Here is a 16,359-nt window from a genome sequence, read left to right as displayed (position 1 = left end):
TTTACATTAGGTACTTGCCTCTAAAGCATTAAACATCATTTAACATTAGGTACTTGCCTCTAAAGCATTAAACATCATTTAACATTAGGTACTGCAACTTAAGCATTAAACATCATTTAACATTAGGTACTGTGACTAAAGCATTAATCATCAGTTAACATTAGGTACTGCTACTAAAGCATTGAACATCATTTTCCATTAGGTACTTGCCTCTAAAGCATTAAACATCATTTAACATAAGGTACTGCGACTTAAGCATTAAACATCATTTAATATGAAAATATTATAAATATCTAGGATATTACTTTAACTACGATAAGTTTTGGCACTTCACAAATACATGATATATATCTTTATTTGAATTAACTCCTTTATTTTAATCTTGTATTACTTTTGCCAAGCTTTTCCAAAGTTTCCCTGTAGCTTATAGTGCAGAAAAATGCACAATGCTATTGTCATGATTGTGTTTTGGCAAAATTTTCAAAAGGAGCTGACATTTGTGTTTATAATGTATTTTTATGAGTAGATTTGAATTACTTAGAATTATGACTTTTCACTTATGATTTGTATCCATTTTAGAAAAGATGTTGTAGTCTTTATGTTGATTTATGAAAGAATCAACATGGTTAAGGCCATATTTAAGCTAAAATGAACCTTGTCCTTACAAATCTTCTGGTTTTATAGTCTGATGATTAAGTTGAACTACATTATATTGTTATGTAATATAATCTTAACACTTTCATTAAGTGTATGTAAGTACTAATGCATCACAAAATTATCTTGTGTGTTGTCATACTAACATGACTACTCTTATTATCATTTGTCAAGTTATTACTATTTATCTAAAATGACAAATCATCTCACATGCATTAAACATCATTTAACATTAGGTACTGAGACTAAAGCATTAAACATCATTTAACATTAGGTACTGAGACTAAAGCATTAGACATCATTTAACATTAGGTACTGTGACTAAAGCATTAAACATCATTTAACATTAGGTACTGAGACTAAAGCATTAAACATCATTTAACATTAAGTACTTGCCTCTAAAGCATTAAACATCATTTAACATTAGCTACTGCGACTTAAGCATTAAACATCATTTAACATTAGGTACTGTGACTTAAGCATTAAACATCATTTAACATTAGGTACTTGCCTCTAAAGCATTAAACATCATTGAACATTAGGTACTGCAACTTAGGCATTAAACATCATTTAACATTAGGTACTTTTACTAAAGCATTAAACATCATTTAACATTAGGTACTGCGACTAAAGCATTAATCATCATTTAACATTAGGTACTGCAACTAAAGCATTGAACATCATTTCACATTAGGAACTTGCCTCTAAAGCATTAAACATCATTTAACATTAGGTACTTGCCTCTAAAGCATTAAACATCATTTAACATTAGGTACTGCGACTTAAGCATTAAACATCATTTAACATTAGGTACTTGCCTCTAAAGCATTAAACATCATTTAATATTAGGTACTGTGACTTAAGCATTAAACATCATTTAACATTAGGTACTTGCCTCTAAAGCATTAAACATCATTTAACAGTAGGTACTGTGACTAAAGCATTAAACATCATTTAACATTAGGTACTGAGACTAAAGCATTAAACATCATTTAACATTAGGTACTTGCCTCTAAAGCATTAAATATCATTTAACATTAGGTACTTGCCTCTAAAGCATTAAACATCATTTAACATTAGGTACTGTGACTAAAGCATTAAACATCATTTAACATTAGGTACTGTGACTAAAGCATTAAACATCATTTTACATTAGGTACTGGGACTAAAGCATTAAACCTCATTTAACATTAGGTACTGTGACTAAAGCATTAAACATCATTTAACATTAGGTAATGGGACTAAAGTAAGATTCCACTATTGAATAAACCTTGATAGTTGCTTGAACAAATGCATGATTTCCTTGTTACACATGTTAAAGTAAATATTTACAATGTAATGATCCATACAAATTTGACGTATCAACTAGTAAACTCATCATTTACCCCACAAAAATTGAACTGGACTTGAATAAAATTGAGAATGGAAATGGGGAATGTGTCAAAGAGACAACAACCCGACCAAATAAAAATACAACAGCAGAAGGTCACCAACAGGTCTTCAATGTAGCGAGAAATTCCCACACCCGGAGGCGTCCTTCAGCTGGCCCCTAAACAAATATATACTATTTTGAAGTTTGCTTTTAAAAAAGTACTTGTTATACATGTTATAATATAATACATATTAAGTATTAAGATTTAATGTGCTTTGAAAAAATCACTTGTTATAAGTGTTTAAAGTGAATACATGTAAGTTCAATTTAACTGTTGTAACACTGCATTTACTTGATTCTAATTTGTTACTTGTGTTACCATGATTCTTATGTAGTCTACGGTAGTGGTAAAAAATTATGATTTGTTGATTTTGAGACACATTTCAGGAGAAAATATAAGTACTTAAATAAGTACAGATAAGTTACAATTTTCAGTCTTACTATTTGCAAGGAATTGGGTCGACATTTTAAAAATTAAAAATTACTTGGGGACCAACAGACCAACAGACCTGCATGTATATGTATCATTTATATAAGAGCATAAAATAATATTAACTTGCATTCATGCTCCAAGAAGTCTATTTCTTTTGTTTGTTGCTATATTATGTGATTGAAATATTGGTACCAGAAAAAAGACTTCGTATTCTTCACTCTAGTTGAAACCATCTAGAAATTATGCTCATTCAAAATGCCTAAATTGCCGTCCTTATACAGTTATAAGCAATGGTTGTGCAATTTCAAATTTAAAATGCTCCTTGGTTAAAAGTCTAAAATTTTTAAACAGGTGTTGATATCTTGCTGTCCATTGCCCTATGATAGAAGGACAATTTTATGAAACGGAGTCGCTTGATTTAAAAAAAATTAATTAAATGCATATTTTTTTTTATATGCCTCATTGGTTTTGTTACTGTAGTACTTTAATTTTTGAAATCCCAAGAAGTTTAAAATAGCTTTATTTACATTTTATTGAATAGGTTACTTCCTAGTTGTTATAACATTTATGATAAATGGTCTTGTGATAAGTGTGTATTATAAGAGTGTCCTATCAGTGCAGGATACTGCCTGTTAAAGGTAAGGTTATTATTTGTCTATAAAAGGGCATTTAATGCATGAAAAACAGATAACACTTAATTAACAGCGATACAAGTTCACAAGAACTTTAAATAAATATCAATTACATGTAACTAGAAAGTGCAATTGTTTTGATACAAAATGTTATTTATACACTACTAAGGTTATATTGTAATCAGTTACAGATTTAGAACATTTTGTAAAGGATGGGGGGTTCCAGTCATGCTTCAGTGATTCCCTAATAATCAACCAAATTTTTCCTAAGAAAAGCCCCCCTTGGATCTGCCTTTGGTAATAAAGCATTCTAATATTTTAATGAACAATGGCTTAATAACACAGGCACTTGTCTCAGATTACTTTTTTTATATATACCTTAATAAGGTGTATAAGATTTTTTTTTCTGAGACAAGTGCCTGTGTTTAATTATCATACAGTCATTAAATTATTGCCCCCTTTTATATATTTATGTTCAAATTAGTTTTCGTTTTATATTCACAATACAACTTTTTTCTTTATGGTAGTGGAAATTCCAACTTTCAGTATTTATACAAATTCAACACTGAAACTATTGTAAATGGAAAAACCAAAGTTAGGCAATTATATGCTTTAATTTTATAAGTCATATTTTTATAGTTTAAACATATAGTGTAACCTACCAAATTTGACACCTGAGTATCCAACATCCTGCTTTAACCGACACATTTTCATGGTTCTAATATATGCCTATCCTTGCAGAAAAAACCTGAGTAATCCGACACCCTGCTGTATCTGACATTTTCTGGTCCCCCAGTGTGTCAGTTTACACAAAAATAGGTTACACTGTATTTTTGTATAGTGGATTCGAAAACAAGCAATTGCAACTTTTATAAGTACAGTGTGAAATTTTAGAACAATATTTAAAATACACATGTGCATCAGAGATCTAAATGTATTTGTGCAGATACAGGATGTAATATTAAGCACATTCATATATATGTTGTGAGTGAATTACTCTTTTCAGTTTGTAAATGCCAAAAGTTGAGAATTTCAAACTCAAAAAAGGTAATTTGTAGACAGGATACAGGACTGTAAATGTATATGAATCCTATTTAGTTAAGTTTTTAACCAGATTTTTGTGACAAAAATGTCGGTTATTGATTTGGGGATGTACATCTGTCTGGCAGTCGGGTTGTCATGCGGGCTGCAACCAAATTATGTCTGTGCATTTACTCATTAATCTTTCAACCAAAGCTTTTAAAATTTTAATATGTTAGTACTGACAACAAAATGAAGGTCAATTTTAATAATGAAGATTTTGACTTTTACCGTTCTGGGGTTATGGTTCTTGAAAGATTGAAAAATGGTGTTTCCAGTCGTGTCTGTGCATTTACTTGTGAACTGTTCCACCTAAGCTTTTCAAATTTAAATATGTTTTTAATGATGACAAAATGCAGTTCAAATTTAATAATATTGATTTTGACTTTTACCGTTCAGGAGTTATGGTTCTTGAAAGGTAGAAAAATGGCGTTTCCATTCATGTTGTTGCATTTACTTATGTACCATTCAACCTAAGCTTTTCAAATTTTAATATGTTAGTACTGATGGCAAAATGGAGGTCAAATTTGATATCAATGATTTTCACTTTCACCGTTCATCACTTATGGTTTTTGTGATATTGCCAGGACACAAATAAATGTTAATAAATTGGGTTTGCTGTCGTTGTGACAGCCTCTTGTTATAATTGATACCAATTTTAATTTTAGTTGACTAATATCATGTATATGGGTTGTATCTAAATTTTACTATTTTTGTCTGTAATGATTGATTGATTGATTGAATGTTGGTTGTGGTATGCTGTTGGTAATGAGGTTTGTACACGAACAGCCAAACTGCCTTTACTAAATCTTTGTTTTATGGAATAAAATAAAGATTTTCTGCAATTTTTTGCAAATTAATCCCTGCTAACCTTATAATTGACCACTTGTTTGTATACATGCATAGATTAGGTTCATTGGTAAGTTATAAGTTAACTCCAAAATTGTGAATAACCGAGTTAGTTGGACTTCATTATATTATAAAACAAGCTAGTTAGTTTGCTGCTTTAGAGCTTAAACTTATATTTATATACATATATAGATTTAAAGAAATATGTGTATAAATAAACGCACAATGTACATTTCTATTTAATCACATATAATCTAATCGTCATTTTATCTTAAAGTGAACAAATTGTCTTCTTGAGAATTTTCTATAGCATCAGTGTTATCAACTGAGAAGCAATGAGCATTTGTCAGTGTATAAAGCCCTATCTTGAGGCCCCATGTATAAACCAACACTTCATTCTTTTGAAAAGATTTTGTTTTTTATCTTTCAGAAATGTTTCGCCTTGTATGCATGGTGATTATTTTTGTTGACATTTCAGCTGCAGGTAAATAAATAATTAGTTTCTTTTGATGTTATACATATTATCATTAACACTTGTTTTTTTTACAGTACACAAACAATTATTTTTTTATAACTGAAAAATTTTGTACAGCATTTTGTATATTGAAAGTAATTTTGAATGTGAATTTATAGTTGACAAATATAACTGTATTTATTTAACTTTCAAAATTTTGTATAATCAATAAATTAATTACTTCTATTGACTTCAATGATAGTACATGTATTGTGGAATTTGTTAATTTCTATAGCCTCCATTTAATGAGACAAAATTGCATGATCATTATCACTCAGGTTTGAAAAATTGTCAATTTAGGAGGAAATGTAACTTTAGATAACTTCCTTTTAATCAATACAAATTTCATTCAATTAGACAAACAAGAAATCATTCCTTTTATTTATATTTATATTTATATTTATAAAACAGTAAATTAAAATTTCACAATTCTCTTATTTTATAGTTTCAACCTGTGATAAAACTGTAACCATAGGCCGCTCTGTAACAACCATAGACCTAGAAGACACTGCCAAGCCAAATATATGCTCCTGGAATCTACAGTCACCTAGTGATACAACAATAGTTGTCAAGGTAATTGACATCCAGTTACAGGGAGGCTTTGATAGAGTTATTGCCCTTGATGGACCATATGTAAATGATACAGTTATACAGCAGTGTGGTTTAGACTGTAACTTGAAAGGTAACTCTACTTATTATATTTCAACCTATTATTTTTGAATTTTGTTTTAGCCATGAAATTTTTGTTGGTAAAGATACATGAAATCTTGATTTAAGTGATCATTTTGGGAAGAATAATATGAATTTCATAATAGAGAGATTCCATTGTAACATTATTTTATGCATAACTTCCATGTTTTAAAATAATTATAATAAATAAACGAAGAAACAGTGGATCAATTATTGGTTCAGTAAGTTCTTTGTTTATCTGTTTACCATTAGTTTTGTAAAAAGCTGAAAAAAAATTGTTTACAATATAAAAAAAGAAGATGTGGTATGAATACCAATCAGACAACTCTCAACAAGAGAACAAATGACACAGAAATTAATAACTATTAATGAGCAAAGGCTTTCAAAGCAGCATTTTTTAAATTGCTAGGAATAGACAGCAACTTCTAACCTGATTTATAGGGAGATAATAGCAAAAACAAGTTTTGTTTGTAAAACAGGGTAGAAGATCACTGAGGGAAAATGGAAATCTGTATTCTATATATTATATTAAAGTAAATGAGTGAATTAATTTTATATTTTCAGGTTCATTTTTGATTTCCAGCAAAAACCAAATGTTGATACACACAAACCTTGATGGCAATGCAGACATAAGAATAGTCAGTGTTAAAGCATGGGCACAAGGTCAGTGTGTGTGTTTATTGATTAATATTGTACATGCCTGGGCACAGGGTCAGTAGTGCCTGTATATTTCATTGTTCAATTGGTCAAGTCTTGAATTACTTTTCTCCCATACTCATTTTAATTGTTACAAACATCATATTAGGGTGCTGGTTTTATTGATGGAAAAGATCATTGTGTTGCTCATTTTGCAGTCATTTTGAATGCAATTAGACTACATTAAGACAACCCTTGTCCATCTGTACATATGTCCATTCATCTGTACATCCCAAAGTTGGTTTCCGTTCCTCAAACTTAAGTTTGCCACAACCAAATATTATGAAACTTATACACAATGCTTATTACCACAAAACACAGATCAAGTTTGAGTTTTGGTAGCCTCACTTTTACTGTTCTTCAGGTATGTCCCTTTATAACTTTATATGACATGCAAGCAGGAGCATCATCTGTTTCCTTTGATCACATTCCCCATTTAGTTTAATTAACTTATTTCTAATTCTAATAATTAATTGTTAATCATAGATAATGGTGGACGATTTTATGACAAAGGGTATATAACCTTAAAAAATAGTACAGACAATTCTTCATATTACCAGCTTCATAGTACCATAAAGGATCCTGATGAAAAACTACAGGTATTTTATTTAGTTTCTACTGTATGAAATTAACAAGTGGAATTCTGTGCAATAATTTATTTTTGTGTGTATCAATTTTCATGGATTGGTAAAAATTTGATTTTTCATGGATTTATTTGATTTCATGGTTTTGTCAATCTCTGCATACACAGTCAGTTTATAGAATATTTGTAATTCTTGACTATTTAGATTGTGTTTCACCTGTACCCACAAATCCCATGAAAATTGGTATCCAACAAATAATGATTAAAATTGAGAATGGAAATGGGGAATGTGTCAAAGAGACAACAACCCGACCAAAGAAAAAAACAACAGCAGAAGGTCACCAACAGGTCTTTATCCATCTTGTAAGATTGTAATTGTGATATGCGTTAAATTTTTCTTTCATGTTAGTAACAAACTTAAATTTTGATTTAAAAAATAATTTCATGATTCAGAATATACTTTTATTATTATCAGAAAATGCATCATAAGCCTATTTGGCTGGCTGATTATTTTGTATTTTAAAACATGTATTTATTTGTATATTCAGGTTGCACTATAATAAATAATTATTAAATAACTTCTTCTTCTATAAACTTTAAATTGTGTCTTGTATTATATTGAGGGTTGATGCATAAGGGAATTTGTTTTGCAGAATTTTGTAGTATCTATTGAAATGAGCCAATTTACATTGACAATCATTGAATCCACTGGTGGTATTTTAATTATTTTGAACTGCATTTTGTTTTTATTATTTCCTGAAAAAAAATGATAAATCAGAAAGTTTCTGAATTGGCATGATTTATTATTTTATTCCAAATTTTTACAATTTTTCTCTTGTTAATAATATAAAAATAGAAAAAATAACCAAGAGAAATTCAAAAGTTAGAAATTTGTTCATAACTTGTTTTAAAATGGCATATCCAGGGTTGTCAAATATGGTGTTTTTTGTTTGGAAAGTTGAATTAAGGACCCTTCCTCACCTCCCAATATGAATAATATCAAATATTAGTATTAAAATATATTTTTTCTGGATGTCCAAAATGTTTTTTTCATGTCCTGTTAGTATTTGTATTATGTACTACTCATTCACTAATTATAGATCCAGCTAATACTGAATGACAGTTTGATGTACCCTAAGTCCTCTGTTAAAGTGTATGATGGGATATCAGATCAGGGTCCATTGCTGGCAAACTTCAGGTAATATTTCCATATTTCATTTTTAGCATTTATATAGATATAAGAAGATGTGGTATGAGAGCCAATGAGAAAACTCTCCATCCAAGTTACAATTTATTAAAGTAAACCATTACAGATCAAAGTACGGTCTTCAACTGAGAGACTTGGCTCACACGGTACAGCAAGCTGTAACGGGCCCAACCAAATAACTTAAGTGTAAAACCATTCAAAAGTGAAAAACAATAGTCTAATTTATATAAAAAAAAACATGAAACGAGAAACATGTATAAACCACATCATCAAACTACAACTACTGAACATCTGATTCCTGACTTATTGTCTGAATATTAGTTTTTATTGACACCAAATTACCAGCAAATTTAGATTTTGAATATCTTGCTACATAAAAAGAGTAAGTCTAAAAGATATTGAATGTAAATATATATTTTCACTTCCATGTACCATTTACAGTTGTTAAACGCTGTCTTTTTTATATTGGTTGATTGACGATTTTTATTTCCTCATCATTTTAATTAACCTTAGATAATAATTAATTTTTATACAGGACAATTGAACAGTTTGTTCCCATTACATCTAGCCAGCAGGATTTATTGATAGTCACAGAAGGTTTTAATGATAAGGCACTTTACTTTGGTGGCAGTTTTGACTCTGTTAAGCCAGGTTTGTTTTATAAAACACGTATATGTTATCTTTGGCTTGAAATTTGTTGTCCTAAATCTTTGTTATATAATTTTTATTTTCATGAATTAAAAAAAAATCATATTCAGTTGGCGTACTCATTTGAAAAATTAAGCAAATTACATATGATTGCCAATCAGACATCTTTCCGTCATAGACGAAAGACATAACTGTAAGCAACTGTTGTTCACTATATTATGGACAACAACCAAGAGCAAAACCCACAGTAAGATCATGCAAGGCCTTAACAGGATGTAAAGCTATCCATACACGACCCCAACAGCCTGAAATAACACAAATATGACATTCAGTCACTTATGGCAACCACTGAATAACAGTCTCTTGACTAGGAAGGCAACATAAATTTATCCTTTTTTTTATAGCTAGTCAACAAGAAAACATTATTTGGGAAAGTGTGGTAATATTTTAATATGAATAAATCTACAGATTAAATCAAGCACAAATTCAGACAGTTTGCAGACATATGATATATTCACCAGAAACCATGCTTTCATTTATGTACATTGTTTATGTTTTCAGATTGTCATAAAGTATCCTCTGGGTCATCAGGTTCTTTTTCGTTGGACAGAAAGAATTTAATGAAAGGATGTAATTGGTTAATAAATCCCACGATGTCATCAGGTTCGTGTTAACCATGCTAATGATTTATATTTACATTATCTACTGTTGTATTGTTATTTATTTTTTTCTGATCCTACCTCAACAATTCAAATGATAAAAATGATTTGAGGAAGAAAAAAAACTAGATTTTTTTATCAGTAGATTGAATGCTTCAAATAAAAAAAATTGAAACAACTTTTTATGAATGAATTTGATTAGAACATATATTTTTTGCAAGATTTCAGGATTTGCATAGTAAGCCCAGAACATTGGTATAAAATTAAGTGACGAATCAAGAAAAGACTGGAATATGGAATTAAGCATTTACCATTTTATTTCTTTTAATTACCCTTCATTCCTAATTGGAGAGATTTTGTTAAATACCTGTTTTGAAGAAAGGTTATTCCAGGGTCTAAGCCGAAGTGAATCTATAAAAATAAACAAAATATTTACACTCTTCAAACAATACAACCAATAATTCTGCCCTAATATTGTTTTGTTTTACCAGGTAATATCATACCGGATAAGATTGTTTTGTTTTACCAGGTAATATCATACTGGATAAGATTGTTTTGTTTTACCAAGAAATATCATACTGGATAAGATTGTTTTGTTTTACCAGGTAATATCATACTGGATAAGATTGTTTGTTTTACCAAGAAATATCATACCGGATAAGATTGTTTTGTTTTGCCAGGTAATATCATACTGGATAAGATTGTTTTGTTTTACCAGGTAATATCATACTGGACTTATCCTCTGTTGATTTATGTGGGAATGAGACCTTAGTTATCTATGAAGGATTGTCCTCCTTTGGTCAGAAACTTGGAACCATTACCAAGAAAACACAGTTGTCCAATTATCCCTTGTTCTCAGCACCAGCTGCCAATGGATTGAGGTAAATATTCATTTATTTTTGTGGGTATCAATTTTCGTGGATTGAGGAAAACTTGCATTATCTTGGATATTTGATTTCGTGGATTTGTCTCTATCTGAATTCAAGGCCTATATAAAATGTGTAATTCGTTGAATATTTGAATTTGTGGTTCACTTGTTCCTAAGAATTCCATGAAAATTGTTATTCAATTCACAATAATGAATCCAAAGTATTTGAATTTCCTTCACCAAGCATACATATTCTTTCCTTTAACAACCTTAATTTTTTTTGAATTTTTTTTTTAAAGATTAAATTTGTTACAACTATGACTCTATTTTTTTTTTCAATTGTGTTTACCTTACGTCAATATTAAATTTTAAATCAATATTAAAACAGTAATAAAAGTTCTCCTTTGATCTACTGTATATTACATATTTTAATACCCCACACAACGAAGTTGCGGAGGGTATAATGTTTTTGACCCGTCCGTCCCTCAGTCTGTTAGTCTGCAATCTGTCCGTCAGTCCGTCCTTCAGTCCTGTTTCTTGTCATCACAACTCTTCTCAAACCACACATCAGAATTTCACTAAACCTTTTTAGATAAAAAGGATATATTATGTTGTTGTGCATATCCACAGGAAATTATGATTCAATTTTTTTTCTAGGAGTTACACCCCTTTGAACTTATTTGCTTTAAGGTACCACTTCAACAGTTTGTCATCTCAACTCCTCTGAAACCATACAACAGAATTTCATGAAAACTTTGTAGATATAATAAGGACATACTACGTAGATGTGCATATCGACAGGAAATTACAATTCATTTTTATTCTAGGAGATACGCCTCTTTGAACTTATTTGCTTCAATGTACTTCTGCAACAGTTTGTCATCTCAACTCCTCTGAAACCACACAACAGAATTTCACGAAATTTTGTAGATAATAAGGACATATTATGAAGAGGTGCATATTGACAGGAAATTATTATTCAATATTTTTTCTTACACATATTTAATTTCTCCAATGACAATGTGGGGATGTGGGGTATGTGAGCGTGCTCATAAAGGTTCATTAATAAAGCTGATACAGTAAAACCTTTATTTTTTCAGCATATTTTTAGGCAGACCAGCACTCAATACAACATGTATAACACCTCCATTCTCTGGTTCTTATTGGACAGTTCCAGGTTTGTATGAGGACATTATTATTTGTGCTTTTTTAAGTTTACACAATGTATCACTATATATGATTCTACAGTTTTAAAAAATATAAAACACTTCAGAAACACTAGCAAAATCTAGTATTTAGGATGGGATTTTAATAATCATTTTATATGACCTAAAGAACCAACATAGGACCGTTTGTCCTTTGATTAAATTCACTACAATTATCATTATATGATCATTCTCAACTTACAGGATATTCCTTAATTTTCCTGTGTATCAATTTTCATGGATTGAGGAAAACTTGCATGTTCGTGGATATTTAATTTAATTTTTTTTTGGAAAAATCTGCATTCATGCCTATGAAAAATTAGTAATTTGTCAAACATTTAAATTTGTGGTCCACCTTTACCCACAAAATCAACGAAAATTGGTATCCAACAAATATTTAAGAATCAGTACACAGTACATGTATTCCTACTTTCAGGTTGTACTGGTGATCTCCAGCCTTCTGGTATGATTACAAGTCCATTGTATCCAAGTCAATATCCTCTGAACTCTGTCTGTCAGTGGAATGTAAAACCTGTTGACAAGACCAAATCCCTGTATGTCACCTTCAACACTCTAGATATGAGTGGTGCAACAGCCATCAATGTTAATGTCAAATCCAAACAAGTTGCCAATTACACAGGAAGTGCTTTGCCAGCATCTGACTTGGTTACTAAGGTTACAAGTAATACTACAGCCTCCATTGTGTTTGACTCAAATACTGGTAACCTAGGAACTGGAATAGAAATTCCAGGGACAGGATTTAGCCTGTCCTATAAAATACTGGGTAAACTATACTTGTATATTACATTCAGCTCAACTTATGAACACTGTAACATTTTCAAAGTGGTTGTCATATAAAAAAGCCCTCAGTCCTTGCTGAACAAGACTAATACAAATGTACAAGGATGGAGTCTGGACCTGTGTTGCTGCATATAATTGATTGCGGTTCCATTTATACTGAAGAGGTACAATCAGTCTTTAAAAATTTCAAACTCTTTGCAAACAAGAAATTGCTGTATTGCAGATGTAAATGTTATATGTTTCTTGTCCTTGAAAACAATTTTCAATGATCAGCGACTGCTTAAAAATCTGCAGGGTTTTTTACAAAACATTTTTATCTTTTATTGTGAAAATAAAAACAGGAGTTTTGATGTTTAGTCAGTTAGTATATCTATCAAAGTACTTTGCAAATGGTATATTTCTTGTCTTAACTATGCATGCACCATTTATAAATATAGTTTTAAATATTTCTTTTAACAGAATGTGGTAGCCAGATAAATGCAGCCAATGGTACTTTAAGCAGTGACACAGATATCCCTGATAATGTTACAGAATGCATATGGGTGATAACTGTGCCCCAGGCTGCATCACAGTTTAAGAATAGTGTTTCCTTCAAACTAAATATAACAGGAGGAGCAAAAGGGTGATTATTTTTTTTGAATTTTTTCCTGGATTTCATTATATTTTATACTTGATTAAATATAATTTAAGATTTATAGATATTTTCATTCATAAGAATTATATAGGTATACCCCAAAAAAATAATGATAATAATAATATTTATTCAGGTAAAGGCAATTTATACAAATACATAATACAACCTTAAGATTTTATTTTATGATAAAAGCAAAAGATGACATGATTGATTGTTGGTAGTTTATTATACCCCCGCTTTAAAAAAGGGGGGTATACTGTTTTACCTCTGTCTGTCCGTCAGTCCGTCCTTCAGTCCGTGCGTCAGTCCTTCAGTCCGTCCGTCAGTCAGTCCGTCCCATGAAACTTTCGTCACATTTTTCTCAGGAACTACAATACAAGGATTTCTGAAATTTGGTTTCATGGTTTATCTAAGTCAGCTATACCGTGTGATGTGTTTTCAGATTGATCACTTGACAACTTCCTGTTTACCGAACACTTGTATGATTTTACACATGATAGCCAAGTTGAAAATTTTCGTCACATTTTTCTCAGGAACTGCAATACAAGGATTTCTGAAATTTGGTTTCAGGGTTTATCTAAGTCAGCTATACCGTGTGATGCGTTTTCAGATTGATCACTTGACTACTTCCTGTTTACCGAACACTTGTATGATTTTACACATGATAGCCAAGTTGAAAATTTTCGTCACATTTTTCTCAGGAACTACAATACAAGGATTTCTGAAATTTGGTTTCAGGGTTTATCTAAGTCAGCTATACGGTGTGATGCGTTTTCAGATTGATCACTTGACAACTTCCTGTTTACCGAACACTTGTACGATTTTACACATGATAGCCAAGTTGAAAATTTTTGTCACATTTTTCTCAGGAACTACAATACAAGGATTTCTGAAATTTTGTTTCAGGATTTATATAAGTCAGCTATACCGTGTGATGCGTTTTCAGATTGATCACTTGACAACTTCCTGTTTACCGAACACTTGCATATTTTTACACTATTAATATTATCCACTTGCGGCGGGGGTATCATCAGTGAGCAGTAGCTCGCAGTTTACTTGTATTTTTAATGTCAAGTGTCAAAGATTTTGGGATTTAATCATAAACACTCTATTTATATTATGTAGTATTTTAGAGATATAATGTAAATAAAATTGTTTTAAAGCTTCATAGATATAGGAAGATGTGGTGTGAGTGCATATATACATATATATATATATATTATATATTTAATGACTGATTAATAGCCAGCAATAAATCTTACTGAGCGATGAATCATATACTTATGATACATTACACTACAATTTATGATATATAACAAGTCTTAAAGATCGCCAAAACATAATAATAAAACAAACAAATATTAGATATTTCGGATAACAGATATCCTTCATCAGTATGATCATGATGTAAAATGAATTATGTAAATCTATTCTAATTATAAAACTATCACAATCTTGAAATTATACAACAACAAAAAACAGTTTAAGCAAACATCAGAGAGGCTGGTACAATTTTAAAATTTCCAAACACAACGCAAAGACTGCAAAAATAAAAATAGTAATTTGCTATATGAACTGGCACAACTCTAAAATTCCAAAGGTGACCACAGTAAAGATGTTACACAACACCTATATATCTATATTTATATGTATTTAACAGATACAGCATAGAGATACAATATGCATAATCTTTTATTAAATGTTTCTGTTTACCATGTTGACCATCTTTCCCTCTGTCCCAATTTTGTTTCCGCACTTAACTTTTAAGTTTGCCTCACACAAATTGAAACTTGTACACAATTCTTAAAACAACAAATTATCCCAATTTCGTGGTCTACTGAACATAGAAAATGATAATGCGGATGGGGCATCCATGTACTTGGGACACATTTTTGTTTTATATATGTTTTCCAGTAAAAGATAGAGCTCTGACATCAATTATCAGGTTATTTTATATATTTTTCAGGTACAAGATAGAGCTGAGAGATGGAGGTTCAGTCAGATCTCCACTTTTGTATTCAGGATTAAAGTCCATGTCTGCTGTTACAACAAATAACATGGTGTGGGTGCGTTATAGCAAAAATTCTACAGAAAATGACTTGGCTGCTGTCAACACATCCTTTAATCTATATTTCGATACTTTTACGAAAACCTGTAAGTATAACATTATTTCACTGATAATACTGTTTCACTGAAGAAGTTCACTTAATAATGCTATACCTCTTAATTTGAAGGGTGATAATTCCAAATTTTCATCTAACAAATTTGTATAAGTTATCTACAAGCAATTTTCAGCAGTATTGGTATTTTGGTTTGACTTGTTTCACATTTTGTCATGTCGGAACGTTTAATAGCTGTCTATATGGTATGGGTTTTCTTATTGTTGAAGGTTGTATTATGACCTTTAGTTCCTTAAATTCATGTCATTGGACTCTGTTGAATAGTTGTCTCATTGGCAATCATACCACATTTCCTTTTTTAGCTCACCTGGCCCAAAGGGCCAAGTGAGCTTTTCTCATCACTTGGCGTCCGTCGTCCGTCGTCCGTCGTCGTCGTCCGTCGTCGTCGTCCTGCGTTAACTTTTACAAAAATCTTCTCCTCTGAAACTACTAGGCCAAATTTAACCAAACTTGGCCACAAGCATCATTGGGGTATCTAGTTTAAAAATTGTGTCCGGTGACCCCGCCAACTAACCAAGATGGCCGCCATGGCTATAAATAGAACATAGGGGTAAAATGCAGTTTTTGGCTTATAACTCAAAAACCAAAGCATTT

General features: G+C 30.8%; 1 protein-coding gene across 1 annotated transcript in view; it reads left to right on the top strand.

Moving 5' to 3' along the window:
- LOC134695628 (cubilin-like) overlaps positions 1 to 16,359 on the top strand; it is a 39,970-nt gene that overhangs the window by 9,198 nt on the left and 14,413 nt on the right. The window contains exons 2-13 of the mRNA XM_063556941.1: positions 5,511 to 5,564; positions 6,040 to 6,276; positions 6,849 to 6,947; positions 7,467 to 7,579; positions 8,664 to 8,761; positions 9,306 to 9,421; positions 9,980 to 10,081; positions 10,796 to 10,958; positions 12,046 to 12,122; positions 12,587 to 12,934; positions 13,411 to 13,573; positions 15,552 to 15,739. Of these exons, the coding sequence (XP_063413011.1) occupies positions 5,513 to 5,564; positions 6,040 to 6,276; positions 6,849 to 6,947; positions 7,467 to 7,579; positions 8,664 to 8,761; positions 9,306 to 9,421; positions 9,980 to 10,081; positions 10,796 to 10,958; positions 12,046 to 12,122; positions 12,587 to 12,934; positions 13,411 to 13,573; positions 15,552 to 15,739 (1,756 nt within the window). The 5' untranslated portion in view covers positions 5,511 to 5,512. The remainder of the gene's footprint in view (positions 1 to 5,510; positions 5,565 to 6,039; positions 6,277 to 6,848; positions 6,948 to 7,466; positions 7,580 to 8,663; positions 8,762 to 9,305; positions 9,422 to 9,979; positions 10,082 to 10,795; positions 10,959 to 12,045; positions 12,123 to 12,586; positions 12,935 to 13,410; positions 13,574 to 15,551; positions 15,740 to 16,359) is intronic.

Source organism: Mytilus trossulus, chromosome 14 (genome assembly GCF_036588685.1).
Source record: "Mytilus trossulus isolate FHL-02 chromosome 14, PNRI_Mtr1.1.1.hap1, whole genome shotgun sequence".
NCBI classification, from domain to species: Eukaryota; Metazoa; Mollusca; class Bivalvia; order Mytilida; family Mytilidae; genus Mytilus; species Mytilus trossulus.
The sequence above is the reverse complement of the archived record's forward strand: the minus strand, read 5'-3'. Positions and strand labels throughout refer to the sequence as shown.